General features: G+C 46.3%; 1 protein-coding gene across 3 annotated transcripts; it reads left to right on the top strand.

Moving 5' to 3' along the window:
* The first annotated feature begins 1 nt into the window (after position 1).
* sf1 (splicing factor 1) lies at positions 2-25,806 on the top strand. 3 transcript variants are annotated; one of them, XM_059955325.1, is made up of 12 exons: positions 2-237; positions 2,234-2,365; positions 6,430-6,505; positions 12,696-12,848; positions 14,074-14,163; positions 15,309-15,492; positions 16,403-16,518; positions 17,002-17,109; positions 17,805-17,985; positions 21,249-21,468; positions 22,897-23,070; positions 24,153-25,515. In XM_059955325.1, the coding sequence occupies exons 1-12, from the start codon at positions 177-179 to the stop codon at positions 24,500-24,502; spliced, it is 1,845 nt and encodes a 614-aa protein (XP_059811308.1). In that variant the 5' UTR covers positions 2-176; the 3' UTR covers positions 24,503-25,515. The 3 variants fall into 3 exon arrangements, with proteins under 3 accessions (XP_059811308.1, XP_059811307.1, XP_059811309.1); XM_059955324.1 differs by having other exon boundaries at positions 22,897-23,074; XM_059955326.1 differs by lacking the exon at positions 22,897-23,070 and having other exon boundaries at positions 4-237; positions 25,372-25,806.
* The last annotated feature ends 2,170 nt before the right edge of the window (positions 25,807-27,976 follow it).

Raw genomic sequence — 27,976 nt, 5'->3', positions numbered from 1 at the left:
AGTGCGCAGATGCAAGGTCTATTCTGACGTGCGCGGGGGCGCCAAGATGCTGAAGGCGCAGTGAGGAGAAGGCCGAGGCGGACAAACGTGCTCCGATTACTGGGCACCGTCGCAGTGATTTGCGGTTGCCGGAACTCGCGCCGTCGGTGCAGGCAGGACGACGACTCGACTCACCGATGGAGGAGCCGAGCCGTTTCTACATGATGTCTTCGTTCGGTCAGGCGCCGCGCGAGCGAGGTGGGGGGTGCTCCGAAGCCTTTTCCCCCCCCTTCCTTCCGCCGCCTGAGTGATAGCGGCGCTGGCCAATCGGGGACCGAATCGTCTTTGACTGACGTGGGTCCCACCAATCAGGATAGGCAAGCGGGGCGGGTGCAGTGGCTGTCCCTCCCATAGCCGCCATTTGTCTTTTCCTGGCCGCCATGATGAGACGGCGACGCCAGTTATTAATCAGATTCCCCTCATCTTCAATAATGGGGCCGGGCCGCCTATTCCCCCTCGATCCCGCCTCCTCTATCCCTCCCTTAGCCGCATAGGGAGGGGGAGCCGATTAAAATCGGCTTTTTTTCCCCTGGTTCAGCGAGGGCCCCTGACATTCACGGTGGCCAGGAAAGGCCGTGGATCGAGCCCGCACACTCGGCCCCCACTTGTCTCCTCAGAGCTGGTTAAAAGTCAAAGCTTGGCTTAAATCGGTCATGTGTCCTTCCCAGATATTTTCTAGTTAAAAATAAGTTGTTAAAATGAGGTCTGGCTGGGGATTGGGGATTATATCTTTTTGGGGGTGATAGCTGACCGGGGGGGGGGGTTGGGGTGAGATATAACTGGATGGGGGGGGGTGGGAATTTTATCTTGTTTGGGGTGAGATATGGCGTGGGAGGGATGTTGGGGGTGATATCTGACGGGGGGTTTTGGGGATCATATTTTACTGGGGGTGATATCTGGTGGAGGGGGAATTGGGAGTGAAATTAGGGGAAGGTGTGGGTTGGTGAAATATGCAGTCTTTAAGATGTCCTTTATGAATTGGGAACTTTGGAGGACTTTTTAGTATGTTAGTGTTTCTTCTCCACCTGAGCCACCTTCATTCTGTATTCAAATGTTTGTCCTGTAGCCTTTCTCCCATTTCACTCATGTACCTTTCTATTTTACTCAGATATATGCCCATAGCATTCTCACCACTACAGCTGTCTTACATCTTTTGATTATGCCCAAGTCTGGAAGCATTCCTTGCATAAATGATGGTAATAGTTAGGTTGGCCCTCTGCTGCCTGTCCATCAATTCTTTCCTAACGTGTTAGAACCCTGTCATGTGTAACCTTGGATGTAGCATTGCCTCATTACGGTTTTGTGATGTGACAATCTGAATTTCTTGTTGTGGCCAGCCAAGGTTCAAAAGTCAATTTAATGTCAGAGAAATGTATACAATAGACATTCTGAAATGCTTCTCAGATAGCAACCATGTTCTAGAGCTACTAACAAATCCAGTTTATGTGCTTGTGCTTGCTCCATTCTCTTTTCAATAGCTAAAGTTATTGCAACTAGTCTCACAACTTCTTTCAGATGCGAAGGAGTAGGAAATCTTGTATCTTCCTTCTACCTGGTGACAGCAGCGAGGTACAGCATGGTCTAGGCAAGGATCTTTCATGATAGCTGCTGCTTTCCTATGGCAACGTTTCATGTAGATGTGTTCATTGGTTGGGAGGGCATGTACAGGGCTAGATCTACTACCTTTTGTAGGATTTTCCACTCAAAGGTATTGGTGCTCCTGTGCCAGGCTGTAATATAGCCATCAGCACACTTTCCACCACATGTCTATTGAAGTCTGCCAAGAGACAGTTGGATACGTGTTTATGGCCAAGACCTTTTTATTGTATCATTGTTTTCAAACTTCCAATTTTAAACAAATCTAGTCTTGGGAATGTGGAATTGTGCATAACCTCATAAGCGAATTAGATTCTGCTCAGTTTAAACAGGCAGGAAACTCAAAGTAATGGCAAAAACATCTTTTTAATTGTGCTGAAGGCATCTTGGATCCACAAAGAAGGCTTAGTTGATTTATTTTTTTCAACATGTTGCTAGCCATCATACTTGGAAAATTTACCTAGGTAATTCCTGACTTTACAAGTTGTAGCTGACATCACGTCTTGTTGAGAGGAAGAAGTGAAGATGATGCCAAGTATTCTGTCAGTGATTGCCAAGTCGTTATTCTGATCCATTTTTTCATATATCCCTTTTTAAGATGACTTTGGGCAGAAGAGGAGGAAGAGAAGTCGCTGGAGCAATGAGACATCTGATCAAAAGACGGTGATTCCTGGAATGCCGACTGTGATTCCACCAGGCCTTACCCGTGAGCAGGAGCGAGCTTATATCGGTAAGAATACCCACTAGCATCACTTCTGATAAACAGTTCGCGTCATAGGGAAAAGGAAATTAGCATCTTGGACGGGCGTGTTTCGCAATGTTCGTGTGCAAAACTTCATAGTTGGCGATATGTTTATTGCAATCTCTTAAAGTTATTGAATATATTGGGGGTGCCACAATAATTAGTTATATCTTGGTGAACTATATGTTTATTGAACATTTGCCTTCTCATCTTTACGCTCATGGCTTCTGCTTTTACAGACATTTTTTAATATAACTTTGTAAATGAAGCTAGATTCTGTGCGATGTTCTGTTTGGATCGGCTCAGTAAACTTAAATGTGGTGGGTGTATGAGATGCTCACGTTCTACCTTACAATTACAAATTGCGTCTTGCCCAAAATTTGGTGAGGGCATTTCGGAGCTGTTTAACGTGTAGCCTGCGTGCCTGCTGGGGCAGGTGGATCTGAATGCATGTCGGAACAGTGCGGCTCTTGGCAAGGTAAAATCCTGTACTGTGCTGCTGTAAAGAAATGTGCAAAATGCAGCAGCGATTCGTGTTAATCTGCAACTTTTGAATTCAGTACCTAGAGGTCCATTGCTGTAGTATGTGGGTACTTGGCCAAGTAAATCAGTCAATGTTTCACAATAGCTCCAAATGTTTATTAAATTTTTCTTAATTGTATTAATGTTTTCCATTCCCCTCGCCTCCCTCCATTTCTCTTCAATTTGATTGCCATCGAAAACATTGATCAGCCTTGCATTTGGTTATTGTTTCATGTGCATTTGCTTCTGCTTGCACAGGGACCTTTATTTCTGGCTGAGCAGACAAAACCAGGATCGGAGAAGTTGAGAGTCCATGAAGTGTTAGTTAATGAGCAAAGGCCGTTGTCTTACTTAACATTATATTTCCACTTTGGTAGAAAATTTCACATTGTCAGGAGTACAATTTCAAAAATTGATGAGTAGACTCTGAAAGCTCGAAGTTTGAAATGGTGCTGATTATTTCTGCTTTGTATGTATTTTTTTTGTAGTTGCACGTTGTCTATAACTTTCACGACGTATTATTGAACAGATGCAATTCATAATTGGCTGTCATGGGCTTGATTGGATTATGCTAATTGACATATCATTGATTAAGCTTGCTCAGTGTCCTGCCTTGTAACTAAACCCCGAGTCAGCTATCTTGTGGAGCCTTTATCTAGTGGTAAAAGTTTACAAACAACACCAGCAGGTGTTGTAGGTTCAGCCTCTGGAAAAAGTTGTCCCATCTGCTTCTGTGTGCAGCCCTATGGGTGTTGTTGCTTGATGTTTGTGCTATTCCCCAGGCTGTGGTTTGTGACACATTCCTGTGCTGTTAGCTCCTGTTTATATTGTACATTCAAGTATGTTGTGTACTTGTGTACCAGTGAGGTGACAAAGATCAGGAGGCTGGTGAATTCTTAAACGAAATTATATCAGGAAACGACAATTTCCTCTTCCCTAAGAAGTCTGGTTGTTTCCTGTCTTGACAATAACATGGCCTGCAGTTGAAGGTTTGTATGCAAGTATCACACGTGAAGAAAGAGAAGTTTATATTCCTGGGAGCAAGCTGCTTATAATGTGACTGCTGCCTACTGCAGTTCATGTTCCCTTTGCATTCACTTGAGGGATTTAGTTCATTTCTCTTCCCAATGTTGTAAGGGCAGCCAGGTTGCAGATTTGGAGCAGGAGTGGGCCTTCTATTTTTGTCCTTAAACCAAGGGAGTATTTGTAGCCAGGTGTTTAATTTGTGTCGCACTACAGCTTAGCAAGATGGCTAAGGGGGTTTAGTGGAATATTGTGGATCATATCCTGAGTGGTTTGGTCTACTTGACAGATGTTGATGCTTGCCTGTCTGGAAGATAGCTACCATCAGATTTAGCAAAGCAATTTTTACTGAAAAGGAAATAAATTTTGGGTAATTGATAAGCACCAGGCCAAGATACTGGATAATAATTCTAGGTCTAGACCAGTGGTTCCCAACCTTTTTTTGGCCATGCCCCACCTAATCACCTCTAAAATCCTGATGCCCCCTGTGGTGATATATAATTCTTATTATTCAAAAAGTGAACTCCTATTCACCTGGAGGAAGCCTAAAGGACCATTAACTTGGTTTAAACAAGCTTCCAAAGAACATGGCATTCATGAAAGAGAAAAATAAAAGAACCAAAGGACTTAAAGTTCTGAGGAAGAAATTACTAAGAAATTGTAAAAAAAAATTAAGTGATATTAAAATAATAATAATAATAAATAAATAAAACAATGCCGATTCGTTTCTACAGCATACAAAGACAGATACACCGTTTAAAAGAGATGACGCAATGTACACACCTTCACACCACCAAGAACCGAAAGCTACTGCAAAAAGCAGCATTGGCGCGACCTCGTACGAGTTTCTTACGCGTTTGGACTTGTTCATTCGTTCCTTCCTACATCAGTCAATTCATTAATTTAATTATGAAAGCCATTTGATGGTTCTAATGATGGTGATACACTATATATACAGTACATATGCAATAACACACGTACATACACACAAGTATTTTTATTTATGCATACTGTATATACACATATGTATTAACTTGCACACACACTCATACTCACACAGACTTAGTAGAAAAAATTCACTGTTAATAACTCATTCTCGAATTGCCCCCCCCCCCCTTAAAAATCAAATTACCCCCCTGTGGGGCATACGCCCCACGTTGGGAACCACTGGTCTAGACAGTAACTGAACAAGTTACCATTCGGGTGTTTGAAGAGAATAGAGTGAGGCTCTAGAATACCATTTTTCTCAATCTGCAGATTTACTGACCCTGGAGCCGGTGTTTCCCAGTGGAATAAAAAGGGTTGACGCCTAGTTTCTCAGAAAACTATTTCTGTGTTACCTTACGTTTGCAGACTCTTGCCCTTGCTGTGTCCCATAATGCGTACCTCTGCTGAGAAGTTCTTAAACGCAAAGAGCAATTCCTCTCTATGTGAGGATTTGTATAGCAGCAATGAATTGATCTTGTTAGCCAGCCGTTTAGTACTGCCCAGCCAAAGCTGAGGTGAAATGAGTTCTTCACACTAAGCTGTGTTGTTCAGGGCTGTCGCTCTTCACTGGATCGAAAACAAGAAACTGCAAATTTCAGCACTTCATGACAGAGACTTCATTATTTGGGCTTGTAATACACTTTTCCACCTTCTTTCTTCCCCTGTCACCCTCTTCCCTTTCCTCCCATCACCCCAAAGGAAAATACATTTTATTCTCTGTAGGGTTTTGATTATTCTGTCTTGACTGCTGAGTCTGCAGATTTAACCTGTTAAATCTGTTACAACTTGTTAATTTGTTCAGTTCATTCTCCCTATTAAATCAGATATGTCCATCTGTACCCGGACTTGAAATTGGGCCCAATAGAGTTCCATGGCCAGGTGTTAACATCAACAGGGCTGGACGAATCACATGGCCCCTGCACTCAGACTAAATTACTAGTCTGGAATCTAGATTGGCCTACAAGTGCTAACTTCCAGCCTGTTCCAATTATGTTTGGAAAATTTTATGTGATACAGAAATGGTTCTGTTTGAGGTTTGCGAATGTTTATTTTGAGCTTGTTGAAGTCCTGCTAAAAATGTAAAAAGGGTTGAAATTGGCTTCCCTTGATTGGATTAAGAAAAAGGCTGGTGACTTTTTAAATTAAGTCAATTCTTCCAGCCCTGAAAGAGCACTAAAGCTGCTGACTTAAATTGAGCTTTTTAATTTAATGTTTTTTTTTCATATTGTGGCAACCCTAATATTTACTAGTTGTAATGTTAATGTTTTCCTTTGACACAATTACAGAGCTCGTGTTTTAATGGTATTCATATTAGGATTGTGTTGCAACTTGGGCCAAGCCTCTGTTCAATGTTAATGAAATGCCTCATTTCTTGATTTTAATTTTTTTTGACTAATATTCATGCTGTTGAAACGTTCATTGCACTGTCTCCAAGCTCCGTGCTGTGTGTTGATAACGATTTGAGAATTTATGTAACTTTTCTTTTCCGTCCTTTTTTTTCCTAACCTGGTTTCTTCCAGTGCAACTACAGATTGAAGACCTGACTCGCAAACTGCGTACCGGAGACCTTGGTATCCCCCCAAACCCTGAGGACAGGTTGGGAAAGTTTTAAACCAGCTGACAGTAACAATTTTCCTTTTCAATACTCGGTGTCATCGCATAAGAAATGTGTGATGTGGTTTTATTGGAATTGCTAATCTCACAATTGTGGTATCCTTTATCTGACGCTATTTTCAGTACAGGAATGGAAATGGTCACCTTTATTTTTTTTAATCTCTTGAAGTTAAACCATATTAACTTAAGTTGGATAGGGGACAGCTGTGGTCTAAATTCATATTTTTTGTTTTTCTGATGAAGGATAGTTAAGAAGTAAGGCAGTGAGTTAATGTGATAAGCACAAGAATGAAGGTCTGGGAGCATCTTGTCAGTAACTACTGGCGGTAGTGGCAAAACTTTGATCAATGTGCCCTTGAATTCCAGTCCTGCTGTGGTTAACGTGAAGGCTCCACAGCTTTGCAGAGAGGTGTAATGTCCTTGTTCAGCCAATTGCATAGTCTTGCCTCCATTGCTGGGCTTGTGGCAGATAAGATCCGATGTCTTTTCTCTCCCCACCTGGTCCATCTCAGCCTTGCTCTATCCAGCTACCTCTTGATCCAGATCAGCTTCTTTCATTTCAACCGTGGCAGGTCTTCTCTCGCTGTGCCTGCTTGGCTTTTAACAAGTGGCCCCTATTTCTTCTGATGCTCGAAGTGCACAAGGAAGAAAATGTGTTTCATCACTACTTGTCCTTGCTCTTAAAAGGTGAAAATAATTCAGGCCATCTTTGCAATCTGCTGGAATTTGAAAGCCCATTGTTTGATTTATCCAAGCTAGTTAATTTTTATTTGTCAGAAGATTCGTCGTGTCCAATATATTTTTGCTCTTTTTTTCATTTCAAGAATCCCACTTCTTCCAGGTTGGTCATGAATATAGCAGACAAGCTGTCCCGAATGGCTGTTAACTGCATTTGTGCTTTAAACATGCCAGGTCCAGTTGGACAACTTGCCTCAAATTCGCTTGAGGCACTTTTGCCATGAAGTTTGCAATGAATTGGGTAATAATCTATTTCAATTAAACCTTTTAGCACCTACTATTTCCAGGGCACAGGTTGATGTGATCTTGCAACAATAAATGCTTTTAGTGCTGAACAGAGCAAGTCTTAACCATCAGTGAGGTAAATCTTAGGGTGGAGTGCGGTACGGTGCCTTGTTCATGGGCAATTTCTTAACATTACTTGAGTCTTGTTCAACAGGCTAATGTGAACTTCTCTTAATTCCATCACAGGAGGGGGTGGGGGATCTCTTTTTAAACTAATGTATATTAGAGACAAGACTGGTGTGGTTACAAAGCAGTACTCTTGTCGCTTGCCTGCTAGCACAAATGATCTAAGGTCTTCCCACATAGACTAGGAAGTGTGTGGCTTTTTAAATCAGTGATGTGGCCTGCCTATTCCTGCTGACTTGCCCTGGGAATGGTAATCATGAGGGTGTACAAGAGAGAAATTTTGAAATGACCGTCTTATTGTGTCCTTGCCCATCTCTTTTTCCCACCCCTAAGCCAGCCAGAATATGACTGAGAATCTTTGCTCATGCACAATGTACTGACTAAAATGTAAGGTCGCCCTCTTAACAATTCTATTTTCTCCTGGAATTAGCTTTTACTGTGTTTAGTGACCGTAAAACCATCTTAATACACGTGTTCTACATTGGTGCATGGTTGCCAGGAGTTTACATTGGGACCTTTAAATGCTCTTTGTAACCAATATTCTTTTTTAATATGCTCCATTGCTTATTTAACCGTTTTATTTTCCATTTAATAATTACGTCACAATTTGAATCCCATAGTTACATTCTTTCAGTTTGAACAGTTTAAGGTGCTGGTTTTGGTTGATCTTTTTAACCTGCTGAAATTTTTTTATTTAGAATACTTTCGGTTTGCTGCCTTTTTTTTTAATGGTGACATTAGGAGGTGACCACAGCTGTCCTTCAGTAATTGTTAAAACTGTAAATAAGTATTTACTGAGTAACAAGCTTTTATTTTTATTGTAATGATGAGAGGAGAAACTTGCTTTCGTATCTGCATGCCGATAGTGGAAAATCTTCCATTTGATTAGGAAATCCACTGGTCCTGTCAGCCAAACATTCAGATACTAGTGTTGGAAGTAGTGACTCGTTTGTTGGAAAAACTCAGCTGCTGGGACAGCCAGCTTAGCACATGTTCAGTATTACAGATATTGAGGCAAACACTTGCAATAGTAATGCACCAGAAAGGTATCACTTCTGGGAGGTAGCAGGTGCAGGATAATCGGTTGGGAGCCTTTATCATTGCACGGAAACTATTCTGTGGCAGCTTGGGCACGGAGGCCCTTTGGGTTCCATCGTTGAAGAGATGGGGCTGATGCACTGGGGTGTAGAGACCTGGCTGGAATCTGACCATCCAGAATTTCTGTTTTAATTATAAAAGCCTGGAGATACCTTTTGACATTGAGCCATAGTGCAAAAAATGGAATGTCACTGCAGAGAATTGTTAATAGGAAATGGAGAAAAGTTAGTAGTTCTAAATAATTGCTTTATTTTTCTGCTAACAATGGTAGGTGAGGGGTTAGAGGTGGGCAAGATATAGGAGTATTAGGCTATCTGCCCAGTTGAGTCTTTGCTATTCCACCATGGTTCGTGTATTTTCCCAAATTCTCTGCCTTCGCCCTGTAACCCTTGATAGCCTCCACCACCACTTTAAAGATACCCAATGTTTTGACCTCCCCAGCAATAAATTCCACAGTTCACCGCCCTCTGACTAAAGAAATTTCTCCTCGTCTCCGTTCTAAAGTGCATTAAACAACTTTAATGACTGATGCTAGAGATCTGAGGGAGGCAAATGGCCTTTGAATTCCCTTACCATGCTTTCCTACATCTATTTCAATCCCTCTACTGTACCTGTAAATTAAAAGTAATGTCTATCACTCGAGTTAAATGTAGCAGCTGACTGCCCCGATGGTCTGCTCACTCTGGTTTCGGTGAAGTACTGCAGAAAATGTTTAATGCATTGTTTGTAATCTATCAAAATTCTGCAGAAATGGCAACTGTAACGTCAAGACAGACTGTGAGAGGCAATAGGTAACATCTGTATTTAGGATATTTCTTAACCAAAATCAAGTAGAGTTAATGTTCTATGAAAGGGAAGTTGTATTTTTACAAATTTACTATAATCCTTTGAGGGTGTGACAGACGAGGTCTGTAATATGGATTTCTGGGTGGTATGAGCACGAGGGTTGGGGCATGAATAACTAACGGAAGTGGTTTGGATAAATGTAATACTGGGGTTGGAGCATCTGCAAACAAGACTGAGTGATAAGATACAGTGAAACGAGGAGGTGAGAATGGAGTTGCCACCCTAGAGAGTAAATGAGGTGGAATCTATTCAAGGTGGAAATTGAGCAATAAGAATGAATTGCCCATAATCAAAATGGTGCAGCTGCCCAACGAGAATAGTTGAGCTGACTAGGATTTGTCCTCTAGCAAGGAAGGAGCCACACACCACTTCATTAAAGTTTTCTGTCAGCGCTCACACATTAAGTGAAGAGGGGACAATTCACCTCAAATCTTGTGTGCAATTCCCTGTCAACAGCTTTAATTTGGTGATAATGACTTCAATTCTTTATAGAGTAATTACTTGTGTTTTTATTGGGGTTAAAACTAATTTACATCTGGCTTTTAATTTAAATTTGAGAGCACCAAGATGAGGCCTTTAGTTTTAATTGGGACTTGTGTTTTCTATCCTGTCAGATCAGACGAGTGAGTGTTTGTAGTGAGGAGCAGAGGACTGAAATGGCTGCAGGACCAGTTGCTTTCTGTCGGCTGTTTGCAGCACAGGGCAGACTGATTATGTCGCTGCTGTCCAATTAGTAATTAGATGGTCTCAATCATTTAAAAGCATGTTTGGATTCTGTGGGCTGAAGCTGCACAGGCTGGCTTGTGAAAGTATTTGTCCTTGAGCCTTCAGCACATGGTGTCTAATTAGCCAAAGTAACTAGTATTGAAAAATGTACCTCTGAGTTCATAGGGTTGTAACGATGTGGATCGCAGCAGATTCATTCTGCTTGCGCGCTCACAAAAGGTATGATTGAATTCCTGATTTTTCTGACTGATTGCTTGCGAAAAAATGGATGTGAACAACTGAAACAATTGATTCCATTTCGAAACTCCCTATCTTCCATTTGGATATTGTATGTGTTCAGATTGATCTTACAAGACTTGTTACAACCCTAGCAATGACGAGGCCTGTGTTTATAAGAATGAAATGTTTAATTCTACGTATATTGACCTACAAACCCCTGATTTCCTTTTAACCAAAATCCCCCTTTGACTCCTTTCTAAAACAAAACTTTTAAAATTTATATTTAGACAAACTAATAGCAGGGTTTACAGGTGCACTGCGTGGGACCCAACCTGCAATTCATGGTTTGGAGAGAAGCTGAGCTTTTCCTGACCATTTTTTTTCTTCATTTACTTCTATACAAAACAAACAAAAAGAGGGGCCAGAGAGCAGCCTGGGACTACCAGTAAGGCTTAACACGTCTCTTTAGTACCGATCACAGAAGTAGCAGCTTTAGTTCAGTAGGTGCAGGAGAGCTACATTCGACATCTGAAGAAACCGGAAAAAGGCCATTCTATTTTGATTAACTGCCGATGGTACCAACCACCAGACAGCTCCCACCCCCCACCTTCTCCCACCCCAACCCTCCCACAAATCTGTTTAGTGCATAACTTACCTTCAGTTCTATGCAGGTTAATGTTTTTTTTTTGCTCAAAAGGTTTGTAAGATGATAGCTGAAAGTACAATCTTACAACGTCACCATAGAATAAGAAAGAACACTCTTTTACAATTAATGAGCTGTGTGGTAAAGCAGTTTCCAAAATCCCCTTTCCTTGTAGGGGCTGGGAGGGAAAGCACCTCTTGTTTACTGAGTCTGCATTCAAAGTTCAGAAGACATTCAGTGGGACAACACAATGTATTGGGGGTCAAACTCGCACAGAAACTGTGCCAGTGGCAGATGTAGAGTGTAGAAATCCCTCGTTCGATGCATCGAGTGGTTTGTGGAGACCAGAAAGGATATTGTTGTTTATTAGTAGAAGGCAGATGCCTTTGCGGTCTGGGCTTTGCTCCTCTGCACAGAGTGCAGCTGTGCCCCCTGAGGATGTTCCTACTGGGACTCCTCATCCCACGTCTTGAAAATGTTATCTCCGTATACCCGTTGTTTGGGTTGATGCAGTTAAAGCCTTTGGTGTTGGGCATCTGTGTTTTCTCACTGCGGTTGGATTTACTTTAACAAGTTCTCCATTTTATAGAATAATGAGACTTGAACCTGAGATCAGGTTACAGTAGTAACGGGTAGTGGCACGTTGCACGCTTTGAGTTTGTGCCACAGACCCTTGGAAGATTCTTGACCATTTATCGGTTTATGGCTCTTAAAAAGAGTTGAGGCAGCAACATCTCACAGAGACTGGTCAGGTCCACCCTCAGCTATGATGCATGATTGAATGGACTAGAACAGAAGGGCTTTCGAGAGCGCTGCTCTTCACGTGCCACTTTACTCTCAAGGGGAATGAAACTAGAAGGTTGGTCACTGGAATGAGCAAAGGATTTGTCCGATTCAGAGCATCTCCAAAGCATTGCTAAGCCCAGTTCTACTTTGCTCTGTTGCTGTCACAGTTGTGCACAGGTGGGCCAAGTCTCGGGGCATACAGAACTTGTTTGTCTGGGTGGGGGACTAGATGGTATTTTTCTGTTTGAATGCAGTCTGCTTAGTCAACAAGAGTGCTGGCCCTGAGTGCTCACGTGACCTCAAGCTTGTTCTATAGTGTAAAATGTTATTTGATATTTTCCTAAAACTGTCTCATTAAATCCCTGTTCACAGCCTTAGCACACTTCCAAATGACTAGCTAACCTAGCTACTGCCTCTTCAGTCAAAGGCGTGACCACTGAGTGTTCATTGTGTTCCAAGTGCAGACAGTGACGCTAACCAGATTAACTGTTCAGGAACCATAATCAGCTCAGGTTAACAACTTTCCTCATCTTGGCGCCTCCAATCAATTGCGATAGCCATGGTAACACACTTTTGAGAATAAGGTGTTTCAGTGAACTAGGAAAATGCAGGAGAGGTGTTCTTAATTAAAAGATGCAATAGAGCTACTAAGGTGAAGCGGTAACTAGTGAGGTGAACGTGACATGTTTGTGATTTCCTGCACAGGTCTCCTTCTCCTGAGCCCATTTACAACAGTGAGGGCAAGAGGCTGAACACCCGCGAGTTCCGAACTCGGAAGAAGTTAGAAGAGGAGAGACACAATCTTATTCAGGAGATGATTGCCCTGAATCCTGATTTCAAACCCCCAGCGGACTACAAGTACGTTAAAGTCATTTAGTAGGTACAGAGAAAGCGCACTTAAAAAGTCTACTATAAATTTAAAACGTTCCTCCAATGATCTAAAGCCAAAGGTTCTTTAGGAGAGCAGGAAAAATCAGAGAGGCCTCGTGTGGAACTGAACGTGAGAAAGGGTGGTGAATGCGTTGCCCCAGTGGTTCTGAAAGGAACACAGGTCCGTAAAGATGCCAGACAGCACTTGTTTAATGATGAGCAGGTGTGCTTAAGCAATCAGGTAGTGTACCGTGTGTTACAGCGCCAGCAGCCCCTGTTCGATTCCAGCCCCACATTCTCCCCAGTTCTGCATGGGCTTCCTCCGGGTGTTCCGGTTTCCTCCGGCATCCTGAAGATGTACTGTTTGTGGGGGAATTGGACACGTGGGTATAACTGGGTGGTGTGGGTCTGTTATCCAGCTCTATCCCTAAATAAGTAACAAAGGGGGGGCAAGATCTTGAACTGTCCCTTAGCAACTTGAAAACTGTAATTAATTGAATGAAACTGTTGCTGCCTGGATTTGCTAAATGCTCCCATGTCACCCCTTGTTTGAAATACCCACAAGAAGGTGCAGTTCCTACCTTGTTCAGAATAACCCTGAAGCGGCTGGCGTGACTATTGTTACTAGGACTTTTTTTTGGCTGCAGTTTGAGGAACAACAGTGACAGCAGTTCATGTCAGGTAGTGTAATGCCTGTGCCCTGGGTTCAACTCTGCTGCGGTATGTGTGGAGTTTTTAATGTTCTCCCTGTAGTCACATGGGTTTCCTCTGAGCGCACTGGTGTCCTCCCATGTTCCAGAGATGTACGGGTTAGGGTTAGTGAGTCATGGCATGTTCTGTTAGTGCCCAAAATGTGCTGGTACTTGGAGGCTGCTCCCAGAACGGCCTTGGACTGTAAGTGTTGGTTGTTGAGGCAAGTGGGCGTAGTTCACTGTATGTTTCGATGTTTATGTGACACTCAAGCTAATCTTTGATGCAGAGATGTGCATCATCACATTGAATGTTAGGATCAGCTTGAGGGGTTAAGTGGCCCACCCTTGCTCCAATTTCAGATTAAAGATGGCGGCTCCAGGCCAGGTATCAAATCAGCACATGAATGTGCAGATAGTCTGACCCATTACTGCAAACTGCCATCTTGATCCCACAGACCCGCTCGCTACAGCGGCAGCTTTTGCGTGCTGGGTTTTAACGCGCTCCGTTTTACTTTCCTCAGGCCACCAGCCACACGTGTAAGCGACAAAGTGATGATACCGCAGGACGAGTACCCGGAGATCAACTTCGTCGGATTGCTGATTGGACCCAGGTAAGGAGCTCCCCTGCGATGAGTACACCCTTGTGGTGTAATGGGCTGATCTTCTGTGTTCTGTATGGAAGCGCCAAGCCGTCGGTTGTGAAGTATGGGTGCTACCTGTGCACTCCAACTCTCACCACCTTGTCATGGTGGAGATGCTTGTGAATTCTGAGGTCCTGGGAGTAATGCTGCCTGGGGCTTAGCTCCTGCTACGGTCACCCATGGCAGTAAGGTCAAGGGGGACATTGCAGACAAAGAGTGATCTAATCTTTTGGAACTGTAGTTGCTGTTGCGGAGACCAAGGTGACAGTTGAGCAGTTTGCCTGGTTGTGGTGATGTTGTTTGAAATGTGACCAAGGCTCTAGGAAATTACTGGCTCCTGTTATTAGAAGTCCCAGCAGTAGAGATTCTGCAGGTGCTGGAAATCTAGAGCAATGTGCAAAGAATGCTGGAGGAACTCAGCAGGTCAGGCACTGTTTATGGACACAAGTAAACAGTTGATGTTTTGGGCAGAGCCTCTTCATCCGTCCTTGGCCTGAAACGTCGACTGTTTATTCCTCTCCGTTGATACTGCCTGACCTGCTGAGCTCCTCCTATATTTTGTGTGTGTGTTGCTTGAGCAACAAGGTGGTTTAGCCTTTCCCCATTGAATTGACTTTATTACTTACATCATTTATAAACATGAGTAAAAATCTTTACGTTACGTCTCCATCTCAATGTGCAATTTATAGTCATTTATAACAGTATGTACAATATAACAGAAGTACAGTTGTGTCGGCATGAGTTAATCAGTCTGATGGCCTGGTGGAAGAAGCTGTCCCGGAGCCTGTCGGTCCTGGCTTTTATGCTGCGGTACCGTTTCCCGGATGGTAGCAGCTGGAACAGTTTGTGGTTGGGGTGACTCGGGTTCCCAACAATCCTTCAGGCCCTCTTCAGCACTGGCTTGTATTATAGTCTCATCCTGATTGAAACAACTAAAATCTTGTTTTGGATGAAGAGTTCTGGTACTGAGGCACTTTCAGCTTTGAACTTCCCACCATGTAGGTGACATTGGTTTCCCTCTTCAAGCCTAAACGTTTTGTGCATGTTGTAACATAGTATGCCTTGGCCTGGGTGTCCTGGCTTGTTTCTGAGCCCTCTCTCGCTCTCTCTTTCAGGGGCAACACGTTGAAAAATATTGAGAAGGAGTGCAACGCCAAGATCATGATCCGAGGGAAAGGCTCAGTGAAGGAAGGGAAGGTGGGTCGGAAAGATGGGCAGATGCTCCCCGGCGAAGATGAGCCACTGCACGCGCTGGTCACAGCAAACACCATGGAGAATGTGAAGAAGGCAGTGGAGCAGGTAAAGCACCCCCTTCAAATTGCCCTTTTCCCTTGCCTGCTTATCCACATTCAAGCAGAGATGAGAGCCCATTGGGTGATTGGATTCACTATAGCCCATTTTACAACATCGGTCAAGGGCTGGTCATCAGTAGTGGTTCGAAACCGGCTGGCTCCTTTCCATCCACGCTAGGTTGAGCGTTGAGCTAGCAACTCAGCCTTTTAAGAAAAGAACAAACAAATGGCCCAAAAAGTGCCGCCTGATGTGCCACAAGGCGTGAAGGGGAACAACAATCAGTGCTGTTGCCCACCCGGTTTGCATTTGGGAAGGCTGAGTGCTGCATTTGCTGAAGTGACAGTAAAGCAGCTGCTTGTCGATTTGGTAATAGGGCTGGTAGCTTAAATTCCAACTACAGGATTAAAGTTTTTGAGTCACTGCTCTAAACAAGGGATGATGACCCTCTATTTGATAAATAGGATTTGCTAAAAGATCAGAGTCGGTTCACTTTGATGTACAGCCATTCTCTTGTTCAGACTGCAACTTGTGTTGGAAAATTAGAGTGGTTTGATGTACGTTGACAAAGTTAATCTTTTAACATGCTTCACAACGTCTGGCAGAGTCTACAAGAACTCATTAGGAAAGTGACTAAAATCTTGTGAAGCACACTGAAAGAGATGGAGGAGTTCACAAGAGAATTCTGGAGCTTGGGGTCACAGTCAGCTTGCTGAAGGTGCACAGGAAATTAGAATGATGGAATTGAAATGAGTCCTCTTGTCCCACCTCATCCATGCCAACCAGGACTCCTGTCTTAGTTCGTCCATCTTTCCGCTCTGTGGATATGCCTGGGATCGCGGTAATGTGATCTCATACCAGCTGGCTGGCATAGGGAAGGATGCGGCTCTGACTGAAGCTGCTGCTTGTTTCTGTGCAGATCCGAGGTATCCTGAAGCAGGGGATTGAAACTCCCGAGGACCAGAATGACCTGCGGAAGATGCAGCTGAGGGAACTGGCTCGACTCAATGGCACCCTGCGGGAGGATGACAACAGGTACCGCTTTCTGCATGGGTGTAGTTAGCAATTGCGGTGAGAGGGCGATAATGATGGAGCAGACTCAATGGGCCAAATGGCCTATCTGCTTCTATTCTTGGCATCAACAGCACTAGCTGTGTTCACTATCTTAATGCTCAGCAGCATATTGAGACAGACTCCATTTTCATTAAGAAAAACACACTCACTTCTAACTGGTACCTCAAAGCCTGGAGACAAGGTCATAGAGCCGAGAGGACTACAGCTCGGAAACAGGCCCTTTGGCCCATTTATTCTGTGCTGAACTGTTGGGCTGCCTAGTCCCATTAACCTGAACCATAGCCCTCTGCACCACCCCCTCAGGTTCATCTTAACTATTGCACCTAGCTGATAGGAAAGTGGCTTTAACAGAGTGAGGGGTCTGTGCTTTCTGTGTGAGCTCCTGGGTTTGTGTCTTCCAAGATGAAACGGCGACTTCATTGTGCTTCCTGTTTTCCTGAGCAGGATCCTGCGGCCCTGGCAGAGCACGGAGCCCCGAAGCATCACCAACACGACGTTGTGTACAAAGTGCGGTGGGGCTGGACACATTGCATCCGACTGCAAGTTTTCCAGGTCGGTAACTGTTGCTCTGAACTCACAGAAACTGGGGTTGTTGTCTTACACTGGTGTTACAGATGGTGTTGCTTGTCTGTCCTACCCAACAATGACAGGAAGCAGGTGCTGTTGAGTTTTTAAAAGTGGAAAAGCTGTTGCACTGGGGCGGGTTCACTCTCTCCACTTTGGAAATCTGGATCACTGGTACGATTAGTCGTAACTGCAGTCTTCCTTAGTTGCAATGGGTGACTGACATCTTCTGTGTCTTGTCACATCCTTCACTCTCCACGCAGCATTACAGAAGTACCTTTCCGGTTGTTGGATCTGCATTGAGCTGATTTTACATGCTAGGACAGGTATGTCCTTAATCTCCCCGGGTTATGAGATCCGCCAGCTCCCCTCAGCTGGTTTAGCCCACCTTTCAAAGTGTTGTACTGGGCTGGAGCCAATATCACCTGTGAACAGCTACTTCAGGCCACTGCTGAGAGTTGAGTGGGGAGCTATCCTAAGTTGACCCTCCCTGGACAACTTAAAACGCCCCTACAGAAGGTAAAGATACAAGATTTCTATGGTGCGCACCTCCCATTTTGTGAAGATTGAACATTGATTGAGAGTTGAGGTGGGGGGGTTGTAGTGATTTGTTGCATTAGTATTGTGAACACTTTGCCTCCGTTTGGCATCTAGTTACCTTGTCTCTTGTTGGCCTTCAACAGGCCAGGCGACCCACAGTCAGCTCAAGACAAGGCGCGGATGGACAAGGAGTATCTCTCGCTAATGGCTGAACTGGGAGAAGCACCGGTTCCAACATCGTCGACATCAGTGGGACACCCAAGTACATCGCAGCCCAGCGTCCCACGCACCACAGTCCCCAATAACACCCAGCCGCAGATTCCAGTGAGTCCCAGCATTTCCTTCTCCTTGGAGTGTAGTCTCATTACCTTTACCATTTCTCTTCTTGGATAATAAAAGGGGACATGGGTAATTGGAGGAAAATATGGGGGAGGGGTGGGTCTTTTACAGGGAGTGGTGGGTGCGTAGAACACCCTACTAGGGGTCACTTGGGTACGTGGATGATGGCAAAATGGAGGGCTGTGTTGGAAAGGAAGGGTGAGATTGATCTTAGAGTAGGAGAAAGGGTTAGTATTATATTGTGGGCTGAAGGGTACAGTACTGCGCTGTACTGTTTTATGTTCTTAAAACCTCACTGATCCTCGACCCCATCTTAGAGAGATGACCCTTCTCTCTTTACTGTAAGCGGAACCTTGCTGTTCTCTATCCCTCTTTCCTTTGCTTGTTCTTACCCACTCATAATTATGAGTTTACATGGTCCTGTTTCGAAAGTATAGTCTAGATCATCAGTCATTCTGGGTGCAAAATGAGCCCAGTGTCAAACAGCCTACATACCCGAGAGCCAATGTTCCCTCTAATTTGTAATGACCAGTGTGCGCAAAAAATCTTGTGCTATGTGATTTTTTTTGCCTTATGACAATATGCACGCTGAATAATTTCTTCAGTAAAAACGGTCTAAATAAGCTAGTTCTAAACTCTGCAGACAAATCATCGGAAACTCCACATTGTCAACACCGTCCGCGTCAGAAACCTGATAAGGAAATGTGACTGTACGATTGTGAAATATACTTAACATGCCAACAAGGCAGAGGGTGTCAACCTTCTGTGCGCAGTTTGAATTCCTTTGTGCACTAGTAGTGAGAGGTGTGTGTGCATGCACAGCTTAGAGGGAATATTGCAAACAGCCCACCCACCCAGGAGTCCAGTCGCCTACCATAAGGCCTGTAATGATATTCTCATAGCACAAAAGCTGGCCCTTTAGATTAACTCGTCCATTCTGACCCAGATACCCACTTAGTCCCAGAACCCTCTAAACCTTTCCAATCCACCTAGCTTCCAAATGTCTTCTGAATGCTGTTATGATTCCTGCCTCAACCACTTCCTCTGGCAGCTCGTTCCATGTATGCACCCTCTACATGAAGAAGTTGCCTCTTGGGTCTGCCTTAAATCTTTTTCTCTAGTAATTCTCTTGTATTCTCTAGTTTTTGGTTTCTTTTCCTTGGAAAGCAGTTGAGCATGATTGAATGGCAGAGCAGATTTGGGCTGAATAGCCTAATTCTGCTTCTATGTCTAATGGTTTTAAAAAAAAAACCATTGTGCACGTTCACCTGTGTGTCTCTTGATTTTTTTTCCACCTCTCAGACCCACACGCTCCCAGGAAAAATAGTCTGAGCCTGCCCAAGCTCTCCCAATAGCTCAGGCTCTTGAATCCTGTCACCATTCCTGCAAATCAGTGATTCCACTTAATATCAGAAAAATGTATATCCTGAAATTCTTCTTCCTCGCAAACAATCATGAACACATGAGATCCCCAAAGACCTCCCTACTCCCCCCACGCACAAAGCACAGCAACGACCCTCCCCTTTCCCTACTCACTTCCACAAAAAAGTATCAGCACCCTCCACACACCAAGCAATAGCAAAGCCCCCACAAAAGACCACGATCTGCAGAATAAAAACTAATCATTTCCCCCAATAATTTGAAATACCACAGGCACTCTCTCTCTCTCTCTCTCTCTCTCTCTCTCTGTCTCTCTCTCTCTCTCTCCGTCTCTCTCTCCGTCTCTGTCTCCGTCTCTCTGTCTCCGTCTCTCTGTCTCCGTCTCTCTGTCTCCGTCTCTCTGTCTCCGTCTCTCTGTCTCCGTCTCTCTGTCTCCGTCTCTCTGTCTCCGTCTCTCTGTCTCCGTCTCTCTGTCTCCGTCTCTCTGTCTCCGTCTCTCTGTCTCCGTCTCTCTGTCTCCGTCTCTCTGTCTCCGTCTCTCTGTCTCCGTCTCTCTGTCTCCGTCTCTCTGTCTCCGTCTCTCTGTCTCCGTCTCTCTCTCTCCGTCTCTCTCTCTCCGTCTCTCTCTCTCCGTCTCTCTCTCTCCGTCTCTCTCTCTCCGTCTCTCTCTCCGTCTCTCTCTCTCCGTCTCCCTCTCTCCGTCTCCCTCTCTCCGTCTCCCTCTCTCCGTCTCCCTCTCTCCGTCTCCCTCTCTCCGTCTCCCTCTCTCCCTGTCTCTCTCCCTGTCTCTCTCCCTGTCTCTCTCCCTGTCTCTCTCCCTGTCTCTCTCCCTGTCTCTCTCCCTGTCTCTCTCCCTGTCTCTCTCCCTGTCTCTCTCCCTGTCTCTCTCCCTGTCTCTCTCCCTGTCTCTCTCCCTGTCTCTCTCCCTGTCTCTCTCCCTGTCTCTCTCCCTGTCTCTCTCCCTGTCTCTCTCCCTGTCTCTCTCCCTGTCTCTCTCCCTGTCTCTCTCCCTGTCTCTCTCCCTGTCTCTCTCACTCTGTCTCTCTCACTCTGTCTCTCTCTCTCTCTCTCCCTCTGTCTCTCTCCCTCTCCCTCTCCCCCCCTCCCCCCCCTCTCCCCCCCCCCCCATAATAAAAGGAAAAAGGGGTATCCCTTTCACAGCGAGATGGGAGACGTTCCAAAACAACTCACTATACAGCGTTGAAGGTCTGTCACGCCAGTGCTTTCCAAGTTCTCTGCCCGGAGAATCAGCAACAATCATTCCCCCACCAACTAGAGAGAGCGCACAATTTGCCGTACACAGGGCTCTGACAGCAGATCCGCTGTTCCCTATGTTCCGCTTTCTCCCGTGACATTTCAGTCAGCGGCATAGGCCTGGAATCAGGGCTGCAAGACCTTGGAACCCTGAAGGCGTGCTCCTCTTCTCGGCCACATCCTTGGGATATGGTCAGGTGGTTGCTCATGAGCCCCCAGGAGTGGGTGCCACCACTAACCCCAGGTCAGGGTCTTCAGAACCCCGTCCACCCTGAAAAGGACAAAGAGAGACATGAAAGGTAGAAGTAAGGCTACGTCCACAGATGAACACAAAGTAGTTGCCATTGTAACTCCGACTCCAACTTCTGCTCTTAATCCATTTTACCAGGGTGGCAAAACTATATGATTTTATGGCCCTCCTCCGCCACCTCACTGCTTTAACGTGGGGTGGATTCTGAGCCGAGTGGGAGGGTTGGGGGTTGCTGTGGATTGGATGTCAGGTCTGCATACACTGGGAGCTTGTAGCTGACTATCCGAAGCTTAAAAAGGAATTAGCTGGACAACCTACAATGTGGGGGTGGGTCAGAGGGTGACGTTCCTCTCACGTTTTACAGAGCAGACCTCCGTGGATGAACTCTGGCCCCTCAGACAGCACTAGACCTTACCACGGGATGCACGGTGGCCCAGGAGGGCCGCACCCTGGCTTCCCGCCCCCGATGCCCAGCATGAGTGGACATCCGATCCCACACAACCCCAACGGGCCTCCGCCGCCTTGGATGCAGCCGCCGCCGCCTCCGATGAACCAGGGTCACCCACCTGTGCACCCACCTATGAGTAAGTGTGAATCTCCTTGGCTGCGTGAATCCTGGGCCATGTACAGAGGGCCCAGGCGGGGGTGGGAGGACTGATCACTTTGGGAGGGGTGGTTGGTGGGTTCTTTGTTCCAAGTCAGAACTGGAGCTTTTGACCAAGCTGGTTCAAAGGACAAGGTTGCTATCACTTAAGTAATGCAAATAAAACGAGCATACTGTGCAACTCGGTCAATAAACATAAAACTAACACGTAGAATACGAAACTGACACACATAACTGCTTGCTGCCATCCTCTCGCCTGTGTTTAGTGGGCAGCGGAGGCAATTGGTGTGGATAATGTCGGTACCCTGCGCAGTACTGCTTTTATGAGCAAGACTCCTCCAGCAGTGGGAGAGAGGAAGGGCAAGCAGTTGGGTGATGTGTGGCTTGGAGAGAAGAGACTGAGAGTGTGTGTGTGGGTCGGGGTGGGAGGTGGTACCGCGGGTCTCAACGGCAAACCGTGTTGCTGTGATTCGTGCTGCTTGACGTGGCGTGGGGAGCACTGAACAGTTCTAACCTGGAACCAAGACACAGGCACTGTGCAGATTTGCAATGACGTGGCCACAAATGAGAGGTTTGAACCGACGGGGAAGGCTGAGCAGGCTAGAACAGGAGAGGGTGAGGAGGTGAACAGGCAGATCTTTAAAATAATGAAAAGATCTGGTCTGTTAATAAGGTAAAACCAAAAGAATGAGCTGGCAATGTAAGTGGTCCCGGATAAACCGGGGCCTGAATTCAGGAGAAATTTCTTCACTCCAAGATTGGGGTGAGAAAATGTAATAAATTTAATCACGGGTTGGTCTGTTGGCCTCTCAAACCTGCTGCTGCCCTGCACAAGATCAGCTTGCCATTTCCCTCGTCCGCCTTCCCGCCTCGCCTCCGGATTTTATAAAAGAACACTTCTCCACAAGTCTCTGCTGTGAGCGTAACAGCCGCTGGGCATCCACGGCCCCGTGGGTGTGGCAGAACTGAACAGCCAAGGAGTGTTTCGGCGGAGGGGTGGGGTGGGGGAGCCATGGGCGGTGCTGGGGGGGTCGGAGGCTGGTGTGGTTTGTACTTCGGCTGCATGAGCTGTGGTTCCCTTTGTCAGTGTGGTGGAAGGGCAGGATTGCCCCACCCCTACCCACCTCTCTGCTGACAGCGTGGGTCACCAGCTCCATTACCGCATCTCCCCTTGCAGGAAGTCAGGCAAAGCTAATGTAGCGAGAAGTAAACTCGTATTCCGCTCCCGCCCTCTCCGCCACTCCCTTTTTTTTAAGAATGTAAGGGAGTTGACCGTCATTTCTGCGCTGAGACTGTGAGCCAGTGACTTTATTTCTGTACAGGCGACTCCTTGTCGTGTCTGTTTGCAAGGGTTTAGTGAAGCCTGCGCCTCCACCTCATCACAACCTCCTTTCTGTTTCTGTGACAGACATGATGCCCCATCCGATGGGGATGATGCCTCCACCTCCCCCACCGCCAGCCAGCCAGCCTCCGCCCCCGCCCACCGGCCCCGTCCCCCCTTGGCAGCAGCAGCAGCAGCAGCCACCGCCGCCACCTCCCAGCAGCAGCATGGCCTCCAGCGCACCCTTACCCTGGCAACAGAGTGAGTAAGGATGCATTTCTACACTTCGTTTGTTATTTTGGAAAGCCTTCAGTAAATGCTTGTTGATGGGCAGTGTCCTGTTGGTGAATCAAAAGAATCGTTCACTCTCAAATCACGCTGGCTCGCTTGCTCCCTGTGTCTCTGTCCAGTTGTCCAGCTCCGTCCCTGTGTCTCTGTCCAGTTGTCCAGCTCCGTCCCTGTGTCTCTGTCCAGTTGTCCAGCTCCGTCCCTGTGTCTCTGTCCAGTTGTCCAGCTCCGTCCCTGTGTCTCTGTCCAGTTGTCCAGCTCCGTCCCTGTGTCTCTGTCCAGTTGTCCAGCTCTGTCCCTGTGTCTCTGCCTAGTTGTCCACCTCTGTCCCTGTGTCTCTGCCTAGTTGTCCAGCTCTGTCCCTGTGTCTCTGTCCAGTTGTCCACCTCTGTCCCTGTGTCTCTTAGTTGTCGTTCTCTTTGTGTCTCTGTCCAGTTGTTGAGCTCCCTCCCCGTGTCTCTGTCCAGTTGTTGAGCTCCCTCCCCGTGTCTCTGTCCAGTTGTTGAGCTCCCTCCCCATGTCTCTGTCCAGTTGTTGAGCTCCCTCCCTGTGCCTCTGTCCAGTTGTTGAGCTCCCTCCCCGTGTCTCTGTCCAGTTGTTGAGCTCCTTCCCCGTGTCTCTGTCCAGTTGTTGAGCTCCCTCCCCGTGTCTCTGTCCAGTTGTTGAGCTCCCTCCCCATGTCTCTGTCTAATTGTTTAGCTTCTTCGCTATGTCTCTGTGTCGTCCTTTCCCTGTCGCTCTTCTCTCCCCCCCCCCCCCCCCACCACTCCTTGCTCTTGTCTCTGCTTGTCCCAGTTTCACCCCCGCCTCTTCTCTCTGTCCCCTGTGCTTCAGCTTGGCGAACTCCATGCTGACCCCCGACTGACTCAGCCGCCCTCCCTGGTGCCGGCCCTGGGCTGCACGCACCCTGTGAAGATCTCCCGGGCAGCTCCGCTCGGTGCAGGCGGGATCGACCTGCCTCAGTAACAGGCCTGTCCTGGAGCTGAATGCCCAGTTTGTGCGTAGCACTCACTTTCCAAGTGACTGCCTCTGTGCCTCTCTTGCTTCTCTTGCAGATACCAACACCACGACGACTACTGCGGCGACAGTCCCTCCGTGGCAGCAGCAGCAGCAGCAGCAGCCGCCTCAGGCCCAGCCCACGCCGGCCTCCAGTGCGGCCCCTCCTCCGCCGATGCCTGCCGCCCCTTCTATGGTTCCCCCTCCCCCTGGGGTCCAGCCTCCCCTCCCCCCCGGAGCCCCACCTCCACCACCCCCTCCTCCACCCGGCACGGCCGGTATGATGTACGCTCCCCCACCCCCTCCCCCCATCGACCCCGGCAACTTTGTGATGATGGGGGTAGGCGTCCCAGCAATGCCCCCCTTTGGAATGCCCCCCGCTCCGCCCCCTCCCCCTCCCCAGACTTAAAAGACCCCTTCCTTAATAACCCGTACCCTCGAAACATGTACAGATAAGGACATTCACTCTAAAGCCAGTGTCATGACTGACGCAGGAACTCGCCAAGACACGCTTTTTGTGGAATTTTTTTTAAGATTTTAGAACAAAACAAATAGTAGGCACAACTGTAAATGCTAGGGAGCAGCCTCTGTGTCTCGAGGGGACAGAGAGCCTGCCATTGTGTCCAGCTCGGGGAAGTATGGGAGTGCAGTTGGTTGTCGATGAGGGGGTGGAACGAGAGGGAGGATGGTAACGCCGCAAATACACCGTCTCTGAACTGCGTCCGGCTGTGGCCAGCTCATGATCAGGCGAAGGGGTCGGAGTGACTCTTCCCCTCCCCTTACCCCCCCTTTTCCCTTTTATTGAGGGCTTGCGTGTGTGCGAGTGCCTGTGTCTTGTGCATTCCTGAATCTGCCAGAAGCTGCATCAGCGTTCTGGAGGTTAACAGGCTCAGCGTCTGCTGGAGGAAGTTGCCTCCGGTTGAACCAATGCCCACTACAAACTGGTTGTTTGGGGAGGGGAGCGGGGAAAACAGGGATCAAGAATTTGCATAGTTAAAGGCAGCAGTATCACCTGCGGTTCTCTCCATGGTACAACAATCAGTTCAGAAATGAGAAAGTTCCACTTGCGAAATGGCTTTCCGGCTGTTTCATATTGGTAGCTCGCGCTGGGCCCCCGGGGCTCTTGGCAGTGGCTTGTTTCGGAATGCGTAATGCTAGTAAATGTTGCACAGCGGTCGGGGGTTGATTTTCTTTTCGTTGTTGTTACGCCAACCAATGATCTTTCCTGATGTTCCTCGTCCCCCCCCCATCCTCTCACCTGATCTTTGGTGCTACAAGCAAGAGATATACGAGGAGGAGGAAGAGGTCTGTGCCTTCCTCCAAACCCCAAATTCAGAATTATCAAGCACCCTCCTGCTGCAAGAAGGTGGATGGGGCCTCTTGCTCCCTGCCAGATCCTGAACCAGAGAGTCCGTGGGCCGTTGGTGCAGCCGTCGCTACCTCGGTTGCCTCCTGCTCTGCTGTACTCCCGTTCTCCAGGACCTCGTCCCTGCCAGACTTGGGGGGTGGGGTTGTCACTTTAAGCTGTCGACTGTTGTCTTGGGGGTTTCGCTCTGTAAAATGTTCTCGCAGGAATGGTGTGTAAAACTTTTTATTTTAGCTCAAGGTTGGAAGCCTGGAGCACTTCCACAATTTGTTCCCTTGTGCTCTGTCTCAATGTGAAGCATTTAAACAGAGGAAGATTAGCAAAATAAACTCCTGTGTTTTCTTACAGTTTGTCAATTCTTGTGCTTTTCATGGCCTGGTCTCTTGTGTATATTTTCTCTTGCATCCTCGGGAAATGGCTATTGTTACTTCTACAATAACACACAAAATGCTGGAGGAACTCAGCATGTCAGGAAGTATCTATGGAGAGGAATAATCAAGATGTTTTGGAAAGAAACAGGGCAGAGTAAGGTGGGGGAGAGAGGAGTACAAACTGGAAGGTGATAGGTTACTTTTACAGAGGTGTGTTGGTTGGCAGTTCCTTATTGTGTAATGGACACAAGCTGCTGATACAGGTGTGACTGTGTCTGCCGCATTCCTGAACCTTGAGAAGCTCCAATGGCGATGGGGAGTTGACCTAGTGAATCTCTTTACGAATGCCTGCAGTGGTAAGGGGAATATCCAAACTCCTTACGGACAGAATTGAACCTCAGTTGCTGCCATTATGCTACCTTGCTGCCCTGTGCTGATTTCCCTACATTTATGTACATATAATGATGTGGCTCTCCGTCCTCTTGAGGGCAGAGAACCTCATTCATTGTCTTCTGAAAAGTTTTAAATGGCCAGTCTCTTATCCTGTAGCAGCAGCATTCACCCCACTGGGCCCCCTTAGGATCTCGGATATCCAAAGAGTTCGACCCTCAACTTCAAGTGTATCTTGTCTCAACAGGACACTTCACTTTTACAATTGTTCACTTTGTTTTTTTTAGATAAGGGAACCAGCACTGCCCATTTTTCCAGGTATGCCCTGAACGGCTGTGACAAAGCTACATTATTAAACCACAACTGTATTAGGTTCCACACCCCTGTTGGATCTGTCTGCTAACTTTGTGATTCATGCACTATTAAATCTAGATCTCAGAAATCATTGCAGTCTCTTTCCATTCATGTGGACAACAAATTTTTTCAAAAGTTCCTTGAAATCTTTTTTGCAAACGCAAATTTCAGACTACTTGTGTCACGTAGGATTTTGGAGAAACAAATTAACTTCAATAAAATTAATTCAATTGCATAACTACTGATGCTTAGCAATATTTTAACAAAGTTGAAAATGTTTTATAATTTTTGTTTGTACTTAGTGTTTGAGGCTTCTCACATAAGTGGCCAACAGTAATCAGACAGCATTGATGGATTCCAGTTGCCCTGATAATCATTTCTCAGTGACTGCACTGTCCTGATGAAGGCTTTCACTGTGCTTATCACTGACAGTGCCCAAGATTTGCCTGGAAGAAGTTGAAATGGGAATGCAGAAAATAAATCTTTAATGACATAAATAGATGTTTTATTGACCTCAGTGGTGTCACAGTAGCACTACAAGTGCACAGATATACAAATGCTAGGAGAGAAGAAAGAAAATTTGAAAAAATGTTACCTCAGTCTAACAGGAGGGGGTCATCACTTCCCCAGCTATAGCTTGACACGTTATAGAGTTTAATGGCCGAGGGTAAGAACGACATTTTGGAGCAGCACATTCGTCCTAGTCTATTACAAAAAATGTTCTGTTCAGTCAAGGTAGCAAGCAGAGGGAGAGAAACATTGTACAGAATTGCCAAGATTGTTCTATAGTTTTAACAGCCAGCCTTTCTAATCAGTTTGTTGATGTCATTGCCCAGCACAGCACTACAGAGAAGATTGTACAGGCAACAGCAGACTGGTAGAACATGTGAAGTAGGGGCCTGCATACTCTGAAGGACCTGTCTCCTCTGGAAGTAGGGGAGACTCTGGCCTTGCATACAGCCTCTGTGTTGGTTCTCCCTCAAGTCTCATCCAGGTGCACTCCCCAGGTCCTCACCTTTAATAGTGACTGACAGAGCAGTGCAGTGTATAAAGAATATAGGGGATTTTTAAAACAGGTGTGTGATGGGGAAATCTCTTGCCAATTTTCATGATCAGCAGCCCAAAATCCATAATATACACACAGACGTATTCAGGAAGCAAAAATCTGCGTAGTACTTAATACTGAAAAAACGTGACTTTGTGATGTCCACGTGTTTATTGCCAGTTTGTCCCCCATTCACGATATAAATTATTTGATGATGAACCTTCTGCTGGCAGTGTGGCGTGTAGAAGATTCACAGACTGAAATATCACCGGACCCTCCTGCTTCATCAGTGACCCTCAAAATGAGCACAGTGGCACCAGTATTTCAACGCCAGCTATGCGGTGTCATTTCCCACAT

The sequence above is a fragment of the Hypanus sabinus genome, chromosome 31 (assembly GCF_030144855.1).
Source record: "Hypanus sabinus isolate sHypSab1 chromosome 31, sHypSab1.hap1, whole genome shotgun sequence".
In the NCBI taxonomy this organism is placed as follows: Eukaryota; Metazoa; Chordata; class Chondrichthyes; order Myliobatiformes; family Dasyatidae; genus Hypanus; species Hypanus sabinus.
Note: the sequence above shows the minus strand (reverse complement) of the source record. Positions and strands in the feature narration are given on the sequence as shown.